The following is a 14,840-nucleotide window of genomic DNA, read 5'->3' as shown; positions in this document are numbered from 1 at the left end:
AATCCCTAAAAACCCCATCACCAGCCTCTACCATTATCTACTACTAAACCTGAATGTATACTTACTTTCGTATCTTTTTGATGGTGTTTAATAGTTGTTATTTTCAGGCGATCTATCACAGTTTCCAGGTGTGGATTTTTCTTTTTGGAAATCTATGTAAAAAGATAGAAGTTGGATACTATTTTATTAATTATTTGCTAATTAACATTTGTATGTTTAATAACAACTAGTAAAAATTATGTTTTATGGTAAATTGTGTTTTACTTACTTGGTTAAGTAGTTGTTGAAATGTTTATATTTATTCTGTAATGGTTTGTGAGAAAATCTGGTAGTCTTTGGAGTAGTTAGTTCTTTAAATCCCCACAAGAGCATATTGGCAACCCCACTTACACTGAGAGCATACTCCAGAGGCGTGGGCTGACCTCCTGAGAACTCATGATACGATTCTCCATGAGGTCTAGCTGAAGTTTGCCTATTTTAAGTAGGCCTGGGTGGTGAACTTTGCTCCGTTCGTGGAGTTTGCAGAGTTTTCTGCACTCCGCACTCTGCAGAACTAGCGGAGTGCAGAAAACCCCGCCTCTCGATGTGCAGCCGAGTTTTTGCCCCGCTCGCGATTGCGAACCGTAAGTTTGCGAGCGGTAAGTTTGCGACCGCGAGCTACCGCTCGGGTAGCATTTCTACCGGAGCAGCAAGAATACCAGCACAAACTGCAGTTAGCACTGCACTCTGCCACTCACGGAACTTTGCAGATTTTTTTGTAACTTCGTGGAGTTCCTCGTAGCAAAACTCTGCAAACTACGCCCAGGCCTGATTTTTAAGTCTTTCCATAACTGGTATTGGATCCACCTGAGACTCCATGGGGCAGGGCTCTCCCCTTCTGATGCCTGCTGGTGCTGTGGCGTAAGACACTGTGACCAACTACTACACATCTTAAGGAGCTGCACTGCTCTAACTATATATTGATCTGATGTATGGTCTGTACTAGGGATGCTATTGGATCTTCAATTTACATCCACAATCCAGCTTGCTGTCCTTCGTGATATGGAGGACTGCATGGCACCTAGTAAATACTCTCAGAGATGGTTGTCGAGGGCACTGGCTATAAATGTGCATACTGCACCACTGGAGGTCATCGTCCACCCCAACACTTTTGGAATAACTGTCTGAGTTTTCTAGGGTTGTGTGATGTGAAGTGGTCATTGATATGGTCTCTTTGAGGGCATCTCGGAACACTTTACCAACCCAACGACAGGCACAGAGTAGGTACCCAACACTGGGGTGCTCTCCGGATTTGTGATCCAGGATAGTTGAGTGATGCTGCACTACCCCTTACATACCCATGCCCAATGAGATCCCCCTCCTGTCCTTTTCACATGCTCACAATGCTCCCGCTTGGTTCACTCCATCTATGTATCACCTTTTCCACACAGGGAGGTGATGCACACCTGTTACCAGTGGGGGTGTTGTGAGAGGTCCTATATCTCTACCAGGAACGGGCAATTAGAGGGAACTGCTCTTATCTTATGTAAACCCCAACCGTGCAAATTCTGCAGATGGAAGGGTCACTAGGTCCTTCATGGGCGACACGCGTTATGGCTACCTGAGAAGCCCATCTGGACTCGCATTGACCATATAGTAGTAGAAGAGGTCCATACAGTCAATCAATCAATCAATCAAGCATTTGTATAACACGCTACTCACACGGAGGGTCTCAAGGCGCTTGGGGGGGGGGGTCCTCTACTGCTCGAACAGCCAGGTCTTGAGTTGCTTTCTGAAGGAGAGGTGGTCTTGGGTTAGGCGGAGATGGATGGGGAGGGAGTTCCACGTCTTGGCCGCCAGGTAGGAGAAGGATCTTCCTCCCGTTGTGGCTCTTCTGATACGGGGGCGTGGCTGGTCGATCGTAGCTGGTGGGTGGGAGTGTAGAAGGTCAGGCGGTCATTGAGGTATCTGGGGCCTTGGTTGTGGAGAGCTTTGTGAGCGTGGGTGAGGAGTCGGAATGTGATTCTCTTGCTGATGGGGAGCCAGTGCAGGTCTCTCAGGTGTCCGGAGATGTGGCTGTGTCGGGGGATGTCCAGGATGAGTCGTGCTGAGGCGTTCTGAATGTGCTGGAGTCTTTTCTGAAGTTTGGCTGTGGTTCTGGCGTAGAGGTAGTTACTGTAGTCCAGTCGGCTGGTGACGAGCGCCTGGGTGACCGTCTTCCTGGTTTCGGTGAGGATCCACCGGAAGATCTTCCGTAGCATGCGTAGGATATTGAAGCATGACGAGGAGACGGCGTTGACTTGTCTGGTCATCGAGAGGGAGGAGTCCAGGATGAAGCTCAGGTTGCGTGCGTGGTCCGTTGGTTTGGTTGCGCTGCCCAGGGCAGGGGGCCACCAGGAGTCGTCCCAGGCGGAGGGTGATGATCCCAGGATGAGGACTTCCGTCTTATCCGAGTTCAGTTTCAGGCGCTGTTCATCATCCACTCGGCTACATCTTTCATCCCTTCGTGTAGGTTGGTTCTGGCGGCTGCGGGGTCTTTGGTGAGGGAGAGGATCAACTGGGTGTCGTCGGCGTAGGAGATGATGTTGAGGTTGTGTTGGCGTGCGATGGCTGCGAGGGGGCTCATGTATACATTGAAGAGGGTGGGGCTGAGCGATGATCCTTGTGGTGCGCCGCAGATGACTTCGGTGGCCTCTGATCTGAATGGGGGGAGGCGGACTCTCTGGGTTCTTCCGTCGAGGAAGGAGATGATCCACTTCAGTGCCTTCTCCTGGATTCCGATGTTGCTGAGGCGCTGCACTAGGGTGTGGTGGCAGACCATGTCGAACGCTGCGGAGAGGTCTAGGAGGATGAGTGCCGCTGTTTCCCCGTTGTCGAGCAGGGCTCGGATGTCGTCGGTGGCTGCGATGAGGGCGGTGTCGGTGCTGTTGTTGGCTCTGAAACCGGACTGCGAGTAGTCGAGGGATTCATTCGTCTCGAGGAAGGCGGCCAGCTGTCTGTTGACAGTCTTCTCGATGACTTTGGCAGGAAAAGGAAGGAGCGAGATGGGGCGGTAGTTTTTGAGGTCGGTGGGGCCCGCTGATGGTTTCTTCAGTAGGGCACTGAGTTCGGCGTGCTTCCAGCTCTCTGGGAAGGTGGCGGTGTCGAAGGAGGCGTTGATGATGTCCCAGAGATGGGGTGCGATGATGGAGTCGGCCTTGTTGAAGACGTGGTGAGGGCAGGGGTCGGTTGGTGATCCGGAGTGGATGGAGTTCATCGTGCGGATGGTGTCTTCGGTGTTGATCGGGGTCCAGGCGCGGAGGGTGGTGGTGGGGGACGTTGGTGCGGTCGTAGGGTGCGTCGGCTGTGTGTTGAAACTGTTGTGTATATCTGCGATCTTGCTGTGGAAGAACGAGGCGAGCGAGTTGCAGAGGTCTTGCGATGGGGTGATGTCGTTGTTTCCGGCGCTAGGGTTCGAGACCTCTTTGACGATGTTGAAGAGTTCCTTGCTGTTGTGGGTGTTGTTGTCTAGTCGTTCCTTGAATGCGGTTTTCTTGGTGGCGTGGATCAGCTGGTGGTGTTTTCGGGTGGCGTGTTTGAGGATGGTCATGTTGTCTGTTGTCGGTCTCTGTGCCAGGCTTTCTCGAGGGCTCGGCAATTCTTCTTAGAGCTCTTGAGTTCGTCAGTGAACCAGGATGCTTCCTTGTTGCTGGGTCTGATGGGGGGGTCTTCAGTGGGGCGAGGTCGTCTGGGCAGTTGCTGATCCACCTTGTGAGGTTGTTGGCGGATTGGTTGGGGTTCGCTGAGCTGGCGGGAGGGTTCTGGCTCAGGGATGTGGCAAGCTGGTCAATGGTGATCTTGTTCCAGCTTCTGCGGGGGACCTGTTGCGGGTGGTGGTGGAGCGTGGTACTTCTGAAGCTAACGTGGACGCAGCTGTGGTCTGTCCAGTGAAGTCCGGTGGCGTGGCTGAAGGAGATGTCCACCTGTTTGCTTGCCCTTTGTTTGTTTGTTTCAATTGTCCCTGGTTTAGATTGACTATCATTGACAGTGTTACCTAAATAGCAGCGAACTGTGATATATGTTTGCCTTGTGTAAGCTGCAGCATGTTTCATAAGTCAATAAAGATTTGTTATATGAAAAAAGAAAAAAAAATCTTGCATGGCAAAAGTGGGGCTTTCTCCCAGGAACATATGCATCCTTAACCTCCAGCTTTCATTCTAGGGTGTGATACTACAAGGAAAGCTTGTACGTGGTGGTGGGGGGGAGTGGTCTGCATCATGTGGATGATCATGTTACCAGTAACTTCGGTTAGATCTCGTGGACCCGTCACGAATTTTATTGCACCGCCTTTCCATCTGCAGAACCCCAAAAATTGCTGAGCATCATTTTCTGGGGAACTGCTTAGCATCCAAATGAAGGGGCCAATGATTTGCAAATGGTTTGTTTTCTTTTTTTCTTTTCTTTCATATGTATGGGAGAAACCTTTTCGGATGTATTGTTTTTTTTCCCAGTTTATTTTATTGCGATGCTTTTGATGCTTTTTTCCTTCGTGGCTCTTGTTCTTCTGCTTCGCCCGCATTTGGATCTGGATGCACAGGTTGAGAACTGCTAAATAATTGGACCCGCTTCTTTCAACATCTGTCTTGTTATATCTCCAGGTGTTCTAGGGCTTTGATCGCATAGCCCTTCCCAGCAGCCAGCACAGGAGGAGTCTGCCGGTGACAGCCCTGTGAAGCCAGAGATAGTCCTGGTGTCAGCCCTCTTCTCTCGTGATTGCAAGCAGTGACAGGAGCTGCAGTGTGACAGTTCAGGCTATGAGATATCCCCAGTGGTTGCCAGATGCCCCTTCTTCTACTGTATCTCGGTATCCAACCTCTTGCTCAGTAAAGCGAATGACAAGGACGTCACTGAGGGCATCCAGAAGCCCTGTCTTAACCTTTGGCTCTTGCATGACCAGCCCTTGTTTCAGGGCCACGAAGGCAGTGAAAACAATAGGAAGTAAACAGGGCCAGAAAAGGCTTGTTTACTCCCTGTAGTTTCATCTCCTTGGTCTTAACCTCTCAGGAGGCCAATAGGTGGTCCTTGGAACCTAGGGGGTGGAATAAGAAGTCAAGACTGTGATGTCCTTTTCGATGATTGATTTCCTGATGTCATTCTCTTGACCCCTGATGTTTTAGTGAATTGTTGCTCGTGTGGCCTGAGAAAAAAATCAAGAAATGTGCAGACAGGCTGGTGCATCTGACAGGCAGGTATGAATGGGAGCCGAGAAAGACACAACTAAGAACTTCTTATATCCTATTGACAGCTTTGACGGCAGCCTGACAGCCTAGAATATTTTCCATACTAATGCCTTTCTTCTATCAATGGAAACTCTCCAGAGCCTTAAGAAATTCAATCTTTGAAAACCTTTTACAGCTTTCTGTTCTGCAAACCATTTCTGTTGTCAAAGAGGCAGGTATCCTCCAGAGGCTCTAATTTACTCATTTTGTGGAATGTGGCGGCACACACACTGGAATATATAGGTTGTAGGGTCCTTCTGGTGGAGGCCAAGATGACTTTCTGTCTAGGCACTGCAGCATGAGCATTAAGGACAGCATGAGTGCACACCACAACTACTTCATTGTCTTCACACCTACATGTCACCTAGATTCACCAGACGTTTCTACTGAACTAGATATGGTTCTCAGCCAGCATTCAGGCCGCACCACAGAACATGTCTACCAGGAAACATGGGCTCTCCCGTTCAGCCCCAGATCATAACAAAAGAGAAGGACAGTTTATGACTGAGAAGTCAATCACCAGAGTTGGATTTTCCTTTGAGGCTTCTCTGCTGCAGCTCACCTATACTATCCTGGAGATCACTGCCTATTGTGTTGCGTTATCCTGTCTTTTATCATGAATTTCAGATCTGAGACAGCACGTTAGACCCATACCCTCGTCCCTAGCCCAAATGGAGACTTATATTGTCAAGTACTAAAACGTGATCTGCTCTCACCTTAAAAGTAGCCCATATAATATATGGCAACATGCTGCATGTGAAGGCTATTGACATAAACCCTTTATTTAGTGAAGGGCTGTAGTTGACCTAGGCTAGAGTGCCTCTTGAATTCTAAGGTGTATAGTGTCAAAATAGCAAGATCTACAGTGCATCAGTGCCAATAATATCTCAGGAAGAGGTTTACCACATCCCACAGGGCGGCGCGTCGACCAATGATACTCTTCTTTTTCTCAATTCACCCATGTGCAGTCTTTCTTTCGGCTGATATTGTGTTCTTGCTCTGAATGTGATAGGTCGAGAGTGACACAGTCTTCTGATGACGAAGAGAGCGGCAGTAGCAGCAGATGTGCCGCAAGGTCCTCAGCGGTGTAAGTGCGGAAGCTGAGAAATAGCAGGCGCTCTCCCCACAATAGTGAGGCCCTTATTTCACCAATAAGGAATAAGGGGGCAAAGGAGGCGTCGGCTATTTTGCTGGCTATAGAGGCGGAGTCTCTTTTTTAATTAAGGCGGGAAGCTCAACAGGTTAAGATAGAAGTTTGTTTACATATCCCAGCCAAAACAGGGTATAACACAAGACAAGTGCACGCAGCACTTAAAAGCTGCTACGGAAAGGCTATGAAGGCAATTCTGATTGGAAATTGATAAAATTGTTATTGAAGGATCTAGACACATTAATGATTAATTACTTAAAATACTGCAAAACAGTGTTGCTCATGCTTTAAACATTTGCAATGAAGTATATCTATTTTCCTCATGCAGTCTAGCTCCTGAGGGGTCTTTGTTCACAAGAGGTGCCCCCATGAGCACTTTCGGAGACACCATAACGGAAGCATCGCTCCTGGGTCTCCTCAGACTAAGAGCAAGAGCACCTCTTCTTTGCAAAAGAGGCTCCGAGGTGGATCCATAACATACATATCATTCAGTGCTTGGCTTAATTATGTGCTTTTTTTTTAAAGTAGTAAATCTCTCTAAAATCATTTTTTTAAAACTCTGTTTATTAGGTATATTGCTGCCTGCCTGGCAGCACCTCTTTTTGCTGTAAAAAGAGGTATTGGGTCGTGTCCTGGTGGCTAAGTGGCTGGTGCTTCATCATGGCACAAACATTTCAAATGCTATTTTTCGAGATTTCTAAAGCTACAGTTGGTGACAAAATAATTGCAGTTTTCCTGAGGTACATAGAATATAAATCACTGCACAACAGTTTAGCATGTGTTCATTGTTCTTCTTTCAATCTACGAAAAGTAAACCTCTAAAATCCCCTTTGCCTTCATTTGTATAAAATATTGCTGGCTGTGCAAGTCATCAGAGATGGCATACATTTTAGAAATCCTTTCCCAGAATGCAAAGCAGTCAGTAACGTAGCAAGCACGAGGACAAGGATTCATAAACAAAGTTTGGGGAAATGGTTTTGGAACTGCCATGGTTGCAAAGGACACACCAACGAATGTCTTCAGTAATATCTTTTCACGGAGATTTTGGTTGATCTGCCAGATTAGCCTGTGTTGAGAAAGGGGAGGACTGAATTAGATTTTTTTTAAGTGTTGTTGAAGATTGGACCTGACCATCCCGTTAAGAGCTAATGATGTCTCACTGATCATCACGGGCGCTTTCACCAGTCCAGACAGGCGCAGTGACAAAGGCGTCTCAGTTTTCTTAGCATTCTGAGGTTATGCTTTAAACATGGCAGTACTAATCGAATAACTCAGACATATGTCAGGGGACACTGCAGGATCCACTGTTATTAAGGCGTTGAGCCTTCAATTTCCTATATGCAATCTATTAACTACTAATGGATATTTTGGATTCATTACGATGAGCAATGAACCGAGATCAGAGGGCACACACCTTTTAAATTCAGCTCTAGAAAGTTGAAATAATTTTGTTGCCAACTGTAGGACATCTTTATCAATGCTCTGAAAAGGTCTATCCTGACAAAAAGAAGTACCGCTCCATACTCTGTTACACAGCCTATTGGGTTTCCTTCACAGAAAAGCGAGCGCACTTCTTTTTGAAAATAGACTTCCTCAGCAGCATCGATAAGCACATTATAAAGCACTCTGCCTACCTCAGTAATTGTTGAAATATATCATCTTCTGTATGCATCAGGAAAGCTCTTTTGTTATCTCATTACATATGAGCATCTCTTAGAACTGTTAGAGCGTTCAGTGCTCCCGACAGGACTTGTGCTTTATAATTGGTGAACAAATTAGATTTTCATTCATTTTAGTTTCAGGTTTTAACTTTTCTCTTTGCAGTCTTTCCACGTGGAAGTTGATAAGGGTAGTTGCATTGATTTTGCAAAGCATTCTGGGTGCGGTTATGCAAATTTAGGATCACCTTTTGCCCTTTATGGTATTTTTCCTTTCTAGGTCCCTGCATTTTCAGAAGGGCACTATGGTTGATGGCCATCTACAAAGAAATCTTGAATGTTTGCCTTTTGATCCATAATTCCCTTCTGGACTCTACCGGACTATTTTCCTTTTTGTTTTCCTGTTGCTAGTTTTATTTCCTGTTTTGGGGTCTGACTTTCTATGCTTTGTGATTTGTTCTTAACTAAGCACTGATATGCTGCTCTTTTGTAGAGACTGTTTTTCCGTTTCTAGTGTTTTTTTACTCCTCTGTTCTCCATGCTTCTTTCTTTTCAGGCATTTGTTTTAGAAGTCTTTTTCTGGGCTTTGTTTTTCAGGGCAGGTGTTTACTTGGTGTAAATTTATATTCTGTTATAGTTTTATTTTCTAAACAGTGTTACTTGTCAGCCGCATGTCTGAGAGAGTAGAAATCGGGATATGGCCATTTTGATGTTATTAAATAGTGTAAAAAGTTATAATGCACTTGTGCTAATAGAAACGAATGTCTGACAAAATATCGAAATCAAAAATATCGAAATACAAAAATATCGGAACAAAAATATCGAAGTCAAAAATATAGGAATCCTATCCCTAACAAGGTAAGTACAAAAATATCGAAAAAATAATATCGTAGTACAAAAATATCGATATTAAAAATATCGTTTTTTTAAATGTATTAATAATAATGTAAAAATAATTATAAAATACATATAATGTTACAAATATTAAATAAAAATATTAAAACATAATTAAAAAATTAAAACTAATACATATACATTTAAAATAAATTAAAAACTTAATAATTTAATGTAATTTTATATTTTTTAATTTCATTTAATTGATTTAATTTAAATTTATTTTATTTTTACCCTGTACGACTGTACCCCAAAACCCCAAAACTGACCCTGAACCCTAAAAATACCCCTTTACCCAAAAACCCAAAACTGACCCTGAACCCTAAAAATACCCCTTCACCCATGAACTGAAAACTGACCCTGAACCCTAAAAATACCCCTTTACCCAAAAACTGAAAACTGACCCTGAACCCTAAAAATACCCCTTTACCCATGAACTGAAAACTGACCCATAACCCTAAAAATACCCCTTTACCCAAAAACTGAAAACTGACCCTGAACCCTAAAAATACCCCTTTACCCAAAAACTGAAAACTGACCCTAAACCCTAAAAATACACCTTTACCCAAAAACTGAAAACTGACCCTGAACCCTAAAAATACCCCTTTACCCATGAACTGAAAACTGACCCAGAACCCTAAAAATACCCCTTTACCCAAAAACTGAAAACTGACCCTGAACCCTAAAAATACCCCTTTACCCAAAAACTGAAAACTGACCCTGAACCCTAAAAATACCCCTTTACCCATGAACTGAAAACTGACCCTGAACCCTAAAAATACCCCTGTACCCATGAACTGAAAACTGACCCTGAACCCTAAAAATACCCCTGTACCCAAAATTAATTAATATTATTTAATTACCAATTAATTATTAATTAAAATATGTACAAACATATATCAATTAATTAATTATTATTAAATTACTTCCCACCCTATTCCCCTATAAACCCATAACCCGCTACAGAACATATTTATCTATTAATACATTAATTAAAAATAATTAAAAATTAATTCTCAAATAATTAATTAATAATTCCTACTAATTAATAATTAATTTAACATAATTAAATTACTTCCCACCCTATTCCCCTATAAACCCACAACCCGCTACAGTAGTAAAAGACAATATTTAATAAAATAACATTAAAAATAAATAATAAAACATAATAAATACAATATAATATACACAAAATTTATTTAAAAATTGATATTAGTAACATCAAAGTTATTAATTTCGATATTATTAACATCGATATTTACAACTTCGATATTACTGATATCATGCCAATATCGATATTTAGACTGTCGATATTACTTACCTTCGATATTTTTGTATATCGATATTTAAACTTCGATATTTTTGCATATCGATATTTAAAAATCGATATTTTGTCTGTGTACCAATAGAAACAGCCGTTTCCCAGAATGCTTACTTTCTCAGGTGGCTGTTCACCTCTTTGGACCTGGGAGAAGCCATTGCTTGGAATCAGATTACTAATCATGTGTGCCATGCAGAGCCATATTCCAGACTTCATTATCAACTGATAATTTCAGTCATTCAGGGGCATTCATGTAGGTTTTTTTCTCACCATGTGTCTGTTTCCTCCTCAGGACAATCAAGGTGGAGGTGTACGACTGGGATCGTGATGGCAGGTAAGCAGACAATCTATTTAATGATTTCTCATGAGGATGATGAGAAATGTATAGAGCTCGGTAAATACCCTTGGGTGTCTAGGCGCTGCCTTTGATAAATACCGATCAGTGCAGGCAGAGAAGTACAATTGAAGAAACTGTAAACAACCACGTTTTAAGACCCTTTCTAATTTTAGAGAGACTGGGTTCTTTCTTCAGCATCGTGGACAGAGATTTCCATAGGCTGGCAGTTGTAGCCGTGAAACTCTTACCGCCCCATCTAACCCCGTTCACTCTAGGAACAATTAGATTTCCCAGTTCGGCAGATCTGAGGGCTCTGCCTGGAGTGTATGGTTTTAAAAAGTTTGCTTGCTGTGTTGGCCCCATGTTGTTAAGAGATTTAAAGGTGATGCATAGTGATTTAAATTGGATCCTCTTGGCTACTGGTAGCCAGTGGAATCGGACTAAGGCTGTAGAGTCTGACTCAAATTTAGAGATGCCCAAGAGTATTCTTGCTGCTGCATTCTGAGCCATTTGAAGATTGTTAATACTATGCCTCGGAGCACTGGAAAAGAGGACGTTGCAGAAGTCCATCTTCCTCACACCCCCCTCCACATGTTGAGATTACATTGTTTTATTGATTATCACTATCTTGCATTTTGTGAACAATGGAGCATGATGGGAATGGAGATTTGGTGTCTTTAGTAAATCCACTGGTTGAGAATCACAATAAGGTAAAGAATCAAGCCTGAAATTAGAATCACTATAGGGTTGAGCAAACTTCCTTTTTTTAAGCATTCATTGAGGCAACCAATCACATCGGGCCCTCACCAATTCATGTTCAAGACATAGAGCATCACCTTAGTGCCCAATAAACAGGAGACCTATATTAACCTGTGAATGCATTGAAGGCAGCAAAGATATCAATGTATACCTTGGTTCATGCTCTTCTCTTTTTAACTGTTGCAGCGCCATGATCCTACAAAAGATGTTATCTAGGCTATGCAAAACATCAGTGTCAGCACTCACTGCCCAACGTGAGCCCAATGGGGATGAGTGACAGATGACTGAAATGTGAAGCAAAGCAACTCCATGACCAGAGTACGCCAATGTGAACCAACTATTGCATGTCCTTAACAATACCACTACACCACACCTATATTGTAGCTGCCTCTCATATTTATTGAAAACATCCAGGTATACTCTCTTTCCCTCCATCTCAGAGACATTGTTTAAAAGACTACAAACCATAGGTCATGCTTTAATTGCATAATGCAATCGAAGTGGCCGCCAGTACAACAGAACATATGTGGAAGCCATTTTAAAATGGTAATGCAACGGTGAGCATTTTGCCATTTTTAATGTACTGTTTCAAAAAGTCCAGGCACCATTTTAAAATAAAAAAAAAATACATTTGTTCAGGAGCGCCTCTGCAATCTTGTATTAGCAAAGCCAGTCAGTGGGCACACTCCGTTTTAAGGCCATAACTCATGGCTTTGCCAATGGTTCTTATTTTGTTATTGCCGCAGGCGCTCTATTGTATCAGTGAATGCATGTTTGGTGTTTTCAGTATTTCTGTTCCTCTGTCAATCAATCAATCAAAAAATACTTTTATTTGATTTCATTAAAATCATAAAACAGTGGACGCACCACCATGTTTCATAAAACCAACAATCAATATTTTAAAGCTGGAAGTTAAATAGAGACAAGAGTTGTAGGAGGGTGATAAGACAAAAGGGGTTTGAAGCTAAATCATGTCAACAGGCGGTAAATTTAGAAATTAAAACATTTTTATGCTTCCTTTTTCCAAGAGTTTGTAACATAATGAAGCCATCCTGGACAGTTAGCTGCTAATACATTAAAAAATTATATGATCAGAGCAGATAAATAGCTGTGTACAATTATTTTCAAGCTGCTTATGTTAAATTGCTACTTTTGTCCAGTTATTTTGTCGCCATTTTCCAAACGTTTATGGCTCTACAAGATAATTGAATAGACGTGCCTCCGAGGCATTTTATAACTGCCGCTCCGCATGTCCTCATTTGTGTGTTTCTTAGTGCCTCTCGCAAAACAGATTTCCTGGTTACTAGTAGTGCGGGGCCGATAAATAGGAGTTGCAACAAAGACTCTTCCCCCTGTCCACATAGCCGGCATGCTTTAGTTGGCCATATGTGTTTCCATTTGGGGGTTAGGTCCTTCGTAGGGTATACCCCCAGCCTCAACAATGTCAAATAATGTTTTTTGTAATTTGAGAAATGTGCAGACAGGTATTGTTGAGGTTTAAGAATCTGGTACGATTGTATCACTGCCCAAGCGTGATTTGTTTTGCGATAGCAGTTTTATCGGTTAGTAGCGATGTTCTTTTGATCATATTATTCACAACTTTTTTTAATCCAGAGAACGTCGTGATGGTCTACCAAGCATCCTCTAACTGTAGTGCCTGGAGCGAGTTTTTTAACACTGATGTAATAAGAGTTTTTTAGCCTGGTTTGCATTTCAATCTCCTCCCCACAGCGATGTGCTAAAGTGTTCTCTTCTGCAGCTCTCATCCTCCAGTAATATTTAACTAGTGTGCCTTGTCTGGCTGGTTGCTGGTTTTTTAATCCATATTCCAGTCGGATTTGGGCTTGCGAGATATATCGGGGAATTGAGAACAAGCGTTTGAATAGGGTGGATTGTGCTGTGTTTAGTGCTGTGGCGTCTTTGGTATTCAATATTTCTGAGCCGTATGCGATGGAGGGTAGAAATTTAGCAGAGATTACCTTGAGCAAGTGCCCTGTTGAGCAACCTGAAAGCTTTTGATGTAGACTTTTAAATGCAAAGAGCAGTTGTTTTGCTTTCGGGCAGCCTTGGTCCAGATGTTGTGTGTAATTGAGGTGACAATCCAGTTGGAAGCCTAAGTATTTATACGCAGACACCCTGATTAATGGTTTCTCATCTACTTTCCAGATAAATTTAGTTTTTTTACTTGTGGAACGATGTTTGGAGAAGCACATCACCTTTATTTTTTTATGGTTGATAGTCAGTTGAACTGAGGTGACGTACGCTCCAAGTTTGGTGATGAGTCGCTGCAGACCTGTTCCTCTCTCCATCATCTCCTTCATCTAGCTGCTCAACCCCACACATTCTCAACATTCATAGGCTATGCCTGACCCTTCACGCACTCCGGTCCACCACCTTATGACAGCCCACAATTTGTTTCTGTGCATTCAGTTTGCCACTTCTTTTCAACTTCCTTCCCCCCACACACAGCATCCTCCACATAATCTGTCCCTGCCCCATCAAGCATACTGAAGCTATCATGTTATGTCAGTGGGTGCTGTCTGTTGCTTCTCATTGAGGAAGCCTGCTCAGTGTTTCTTTTTTTTTCTTGTTCCATTTTTCCCTCTATCTATATCTAGAACATCTCACTCCTTTAAAGAAGGCTATGGGTGATTGTTTTGGTTTGCATATTTTCTCAACAAAAACTCGACTCTTTTTTGTTGTACTTGTCAACCACAGTATTTCGCCCAAGGACTTTCAAAGATCGTGTCGGTACCATAACAGAGTAGGTGTTATGTAAAATAGACATATGTTTGTGTTGTAATGTTGTATTGATGGTGCATCTATTATGGAACCTCAGCAATATCAGTTATTGTGAATTACTTATACTCCTGTAAAAGGTAAAGCGTTTTAAGGCAGTATCTGATCGATCACACCCAGAGAGTTTCCAGATGCAAGTCTAGTTTTTAGAATTCGTCTGTCAAAGTCTGGTTTAGTTGCTAAACAAAAAATTTTTTTTTCCTCAGACACTATTCTGATTTTGCAGTTCCTCACCTAAAATTTGGGTTGATCTGCGAAATGGGAAAAACATATTTTCCACAATTTTAGTACTAATGTTATGCAGTATAGCTAGTCCTCCCCCTCGAAACAAGAGTAGCAGACAGTTTCATCTAGTATAAATCGAACATTGTTCTTGTTTCCTTTTGGTAGATATCCCCTGCACACCGGAATACAGAAATTGTGTTTTTATCTACCTGCTCCCATAATTTGAGGGAATGTATTTGGATTGCCAGGCCTTAAAGATTGGTTAGTCTTCAGTATGAAGTTGGAACTGTTTTTATTTACCAACGCGGACATTCATAATAGTTTCGGGCACGTTTACTTATGGCTATAATTACTTCTTGGGGTTCATTGTGTTTTCTCTGAACAAGTCAGCTGTCCTCAAATTCAACACCAGCATTCTGCCACAGTATGCGTCTCTAGTTACATTGACGGGTGTCGAGCT

At 42.8% G+C, this 14,840-nt stretch overlaps 1 protein-coding gene across 3 annotated transcripts in view; it reads left to right on the top strand.

The window, feature by feature from the left end:
- LOC144755373 (copine-5) overlaps window positions 1–14,840 on the top strand; it is a 1,407,230-nt gene that overhangs the window by 1,122,564 nt on the left and 269,826 nt on the right. For all 3 annotated transcript variants that reach the window (XM_078644209.1, XM_078644208.1, XM_078644207.1), the window contains one exon: window positions 10,553–10,594. In XM_078644209.1, the coding sequence (XP_078500335.1) occupies window positions 10,553–10,594 (42 nt within the window). The remainder of the gene's footprint in view (window positions 1–10,552; window positions 10,595–14,840) is intronic.

The sequence above is a fragment of the Lissotriton helveticus genome, chromosome 5_1 (assembly GCF_964261635.1).
Source record: "Lissotriton helveticus chromosome 5_1, aLisHel1.1, whole genome shotgun sequence".
NCBI classification, from domain to species: Eukaryota; Metazoa; Chordata; class Amphibia; order Caudata; family Salamandridae; genus Lissotriton; species Lissotriton helveticus.
The sequence above is the reverse complement of the archived record's forward strand: the minus strand, read 5'-3'. Positions and strand labels throughout refer to the sequence as shown.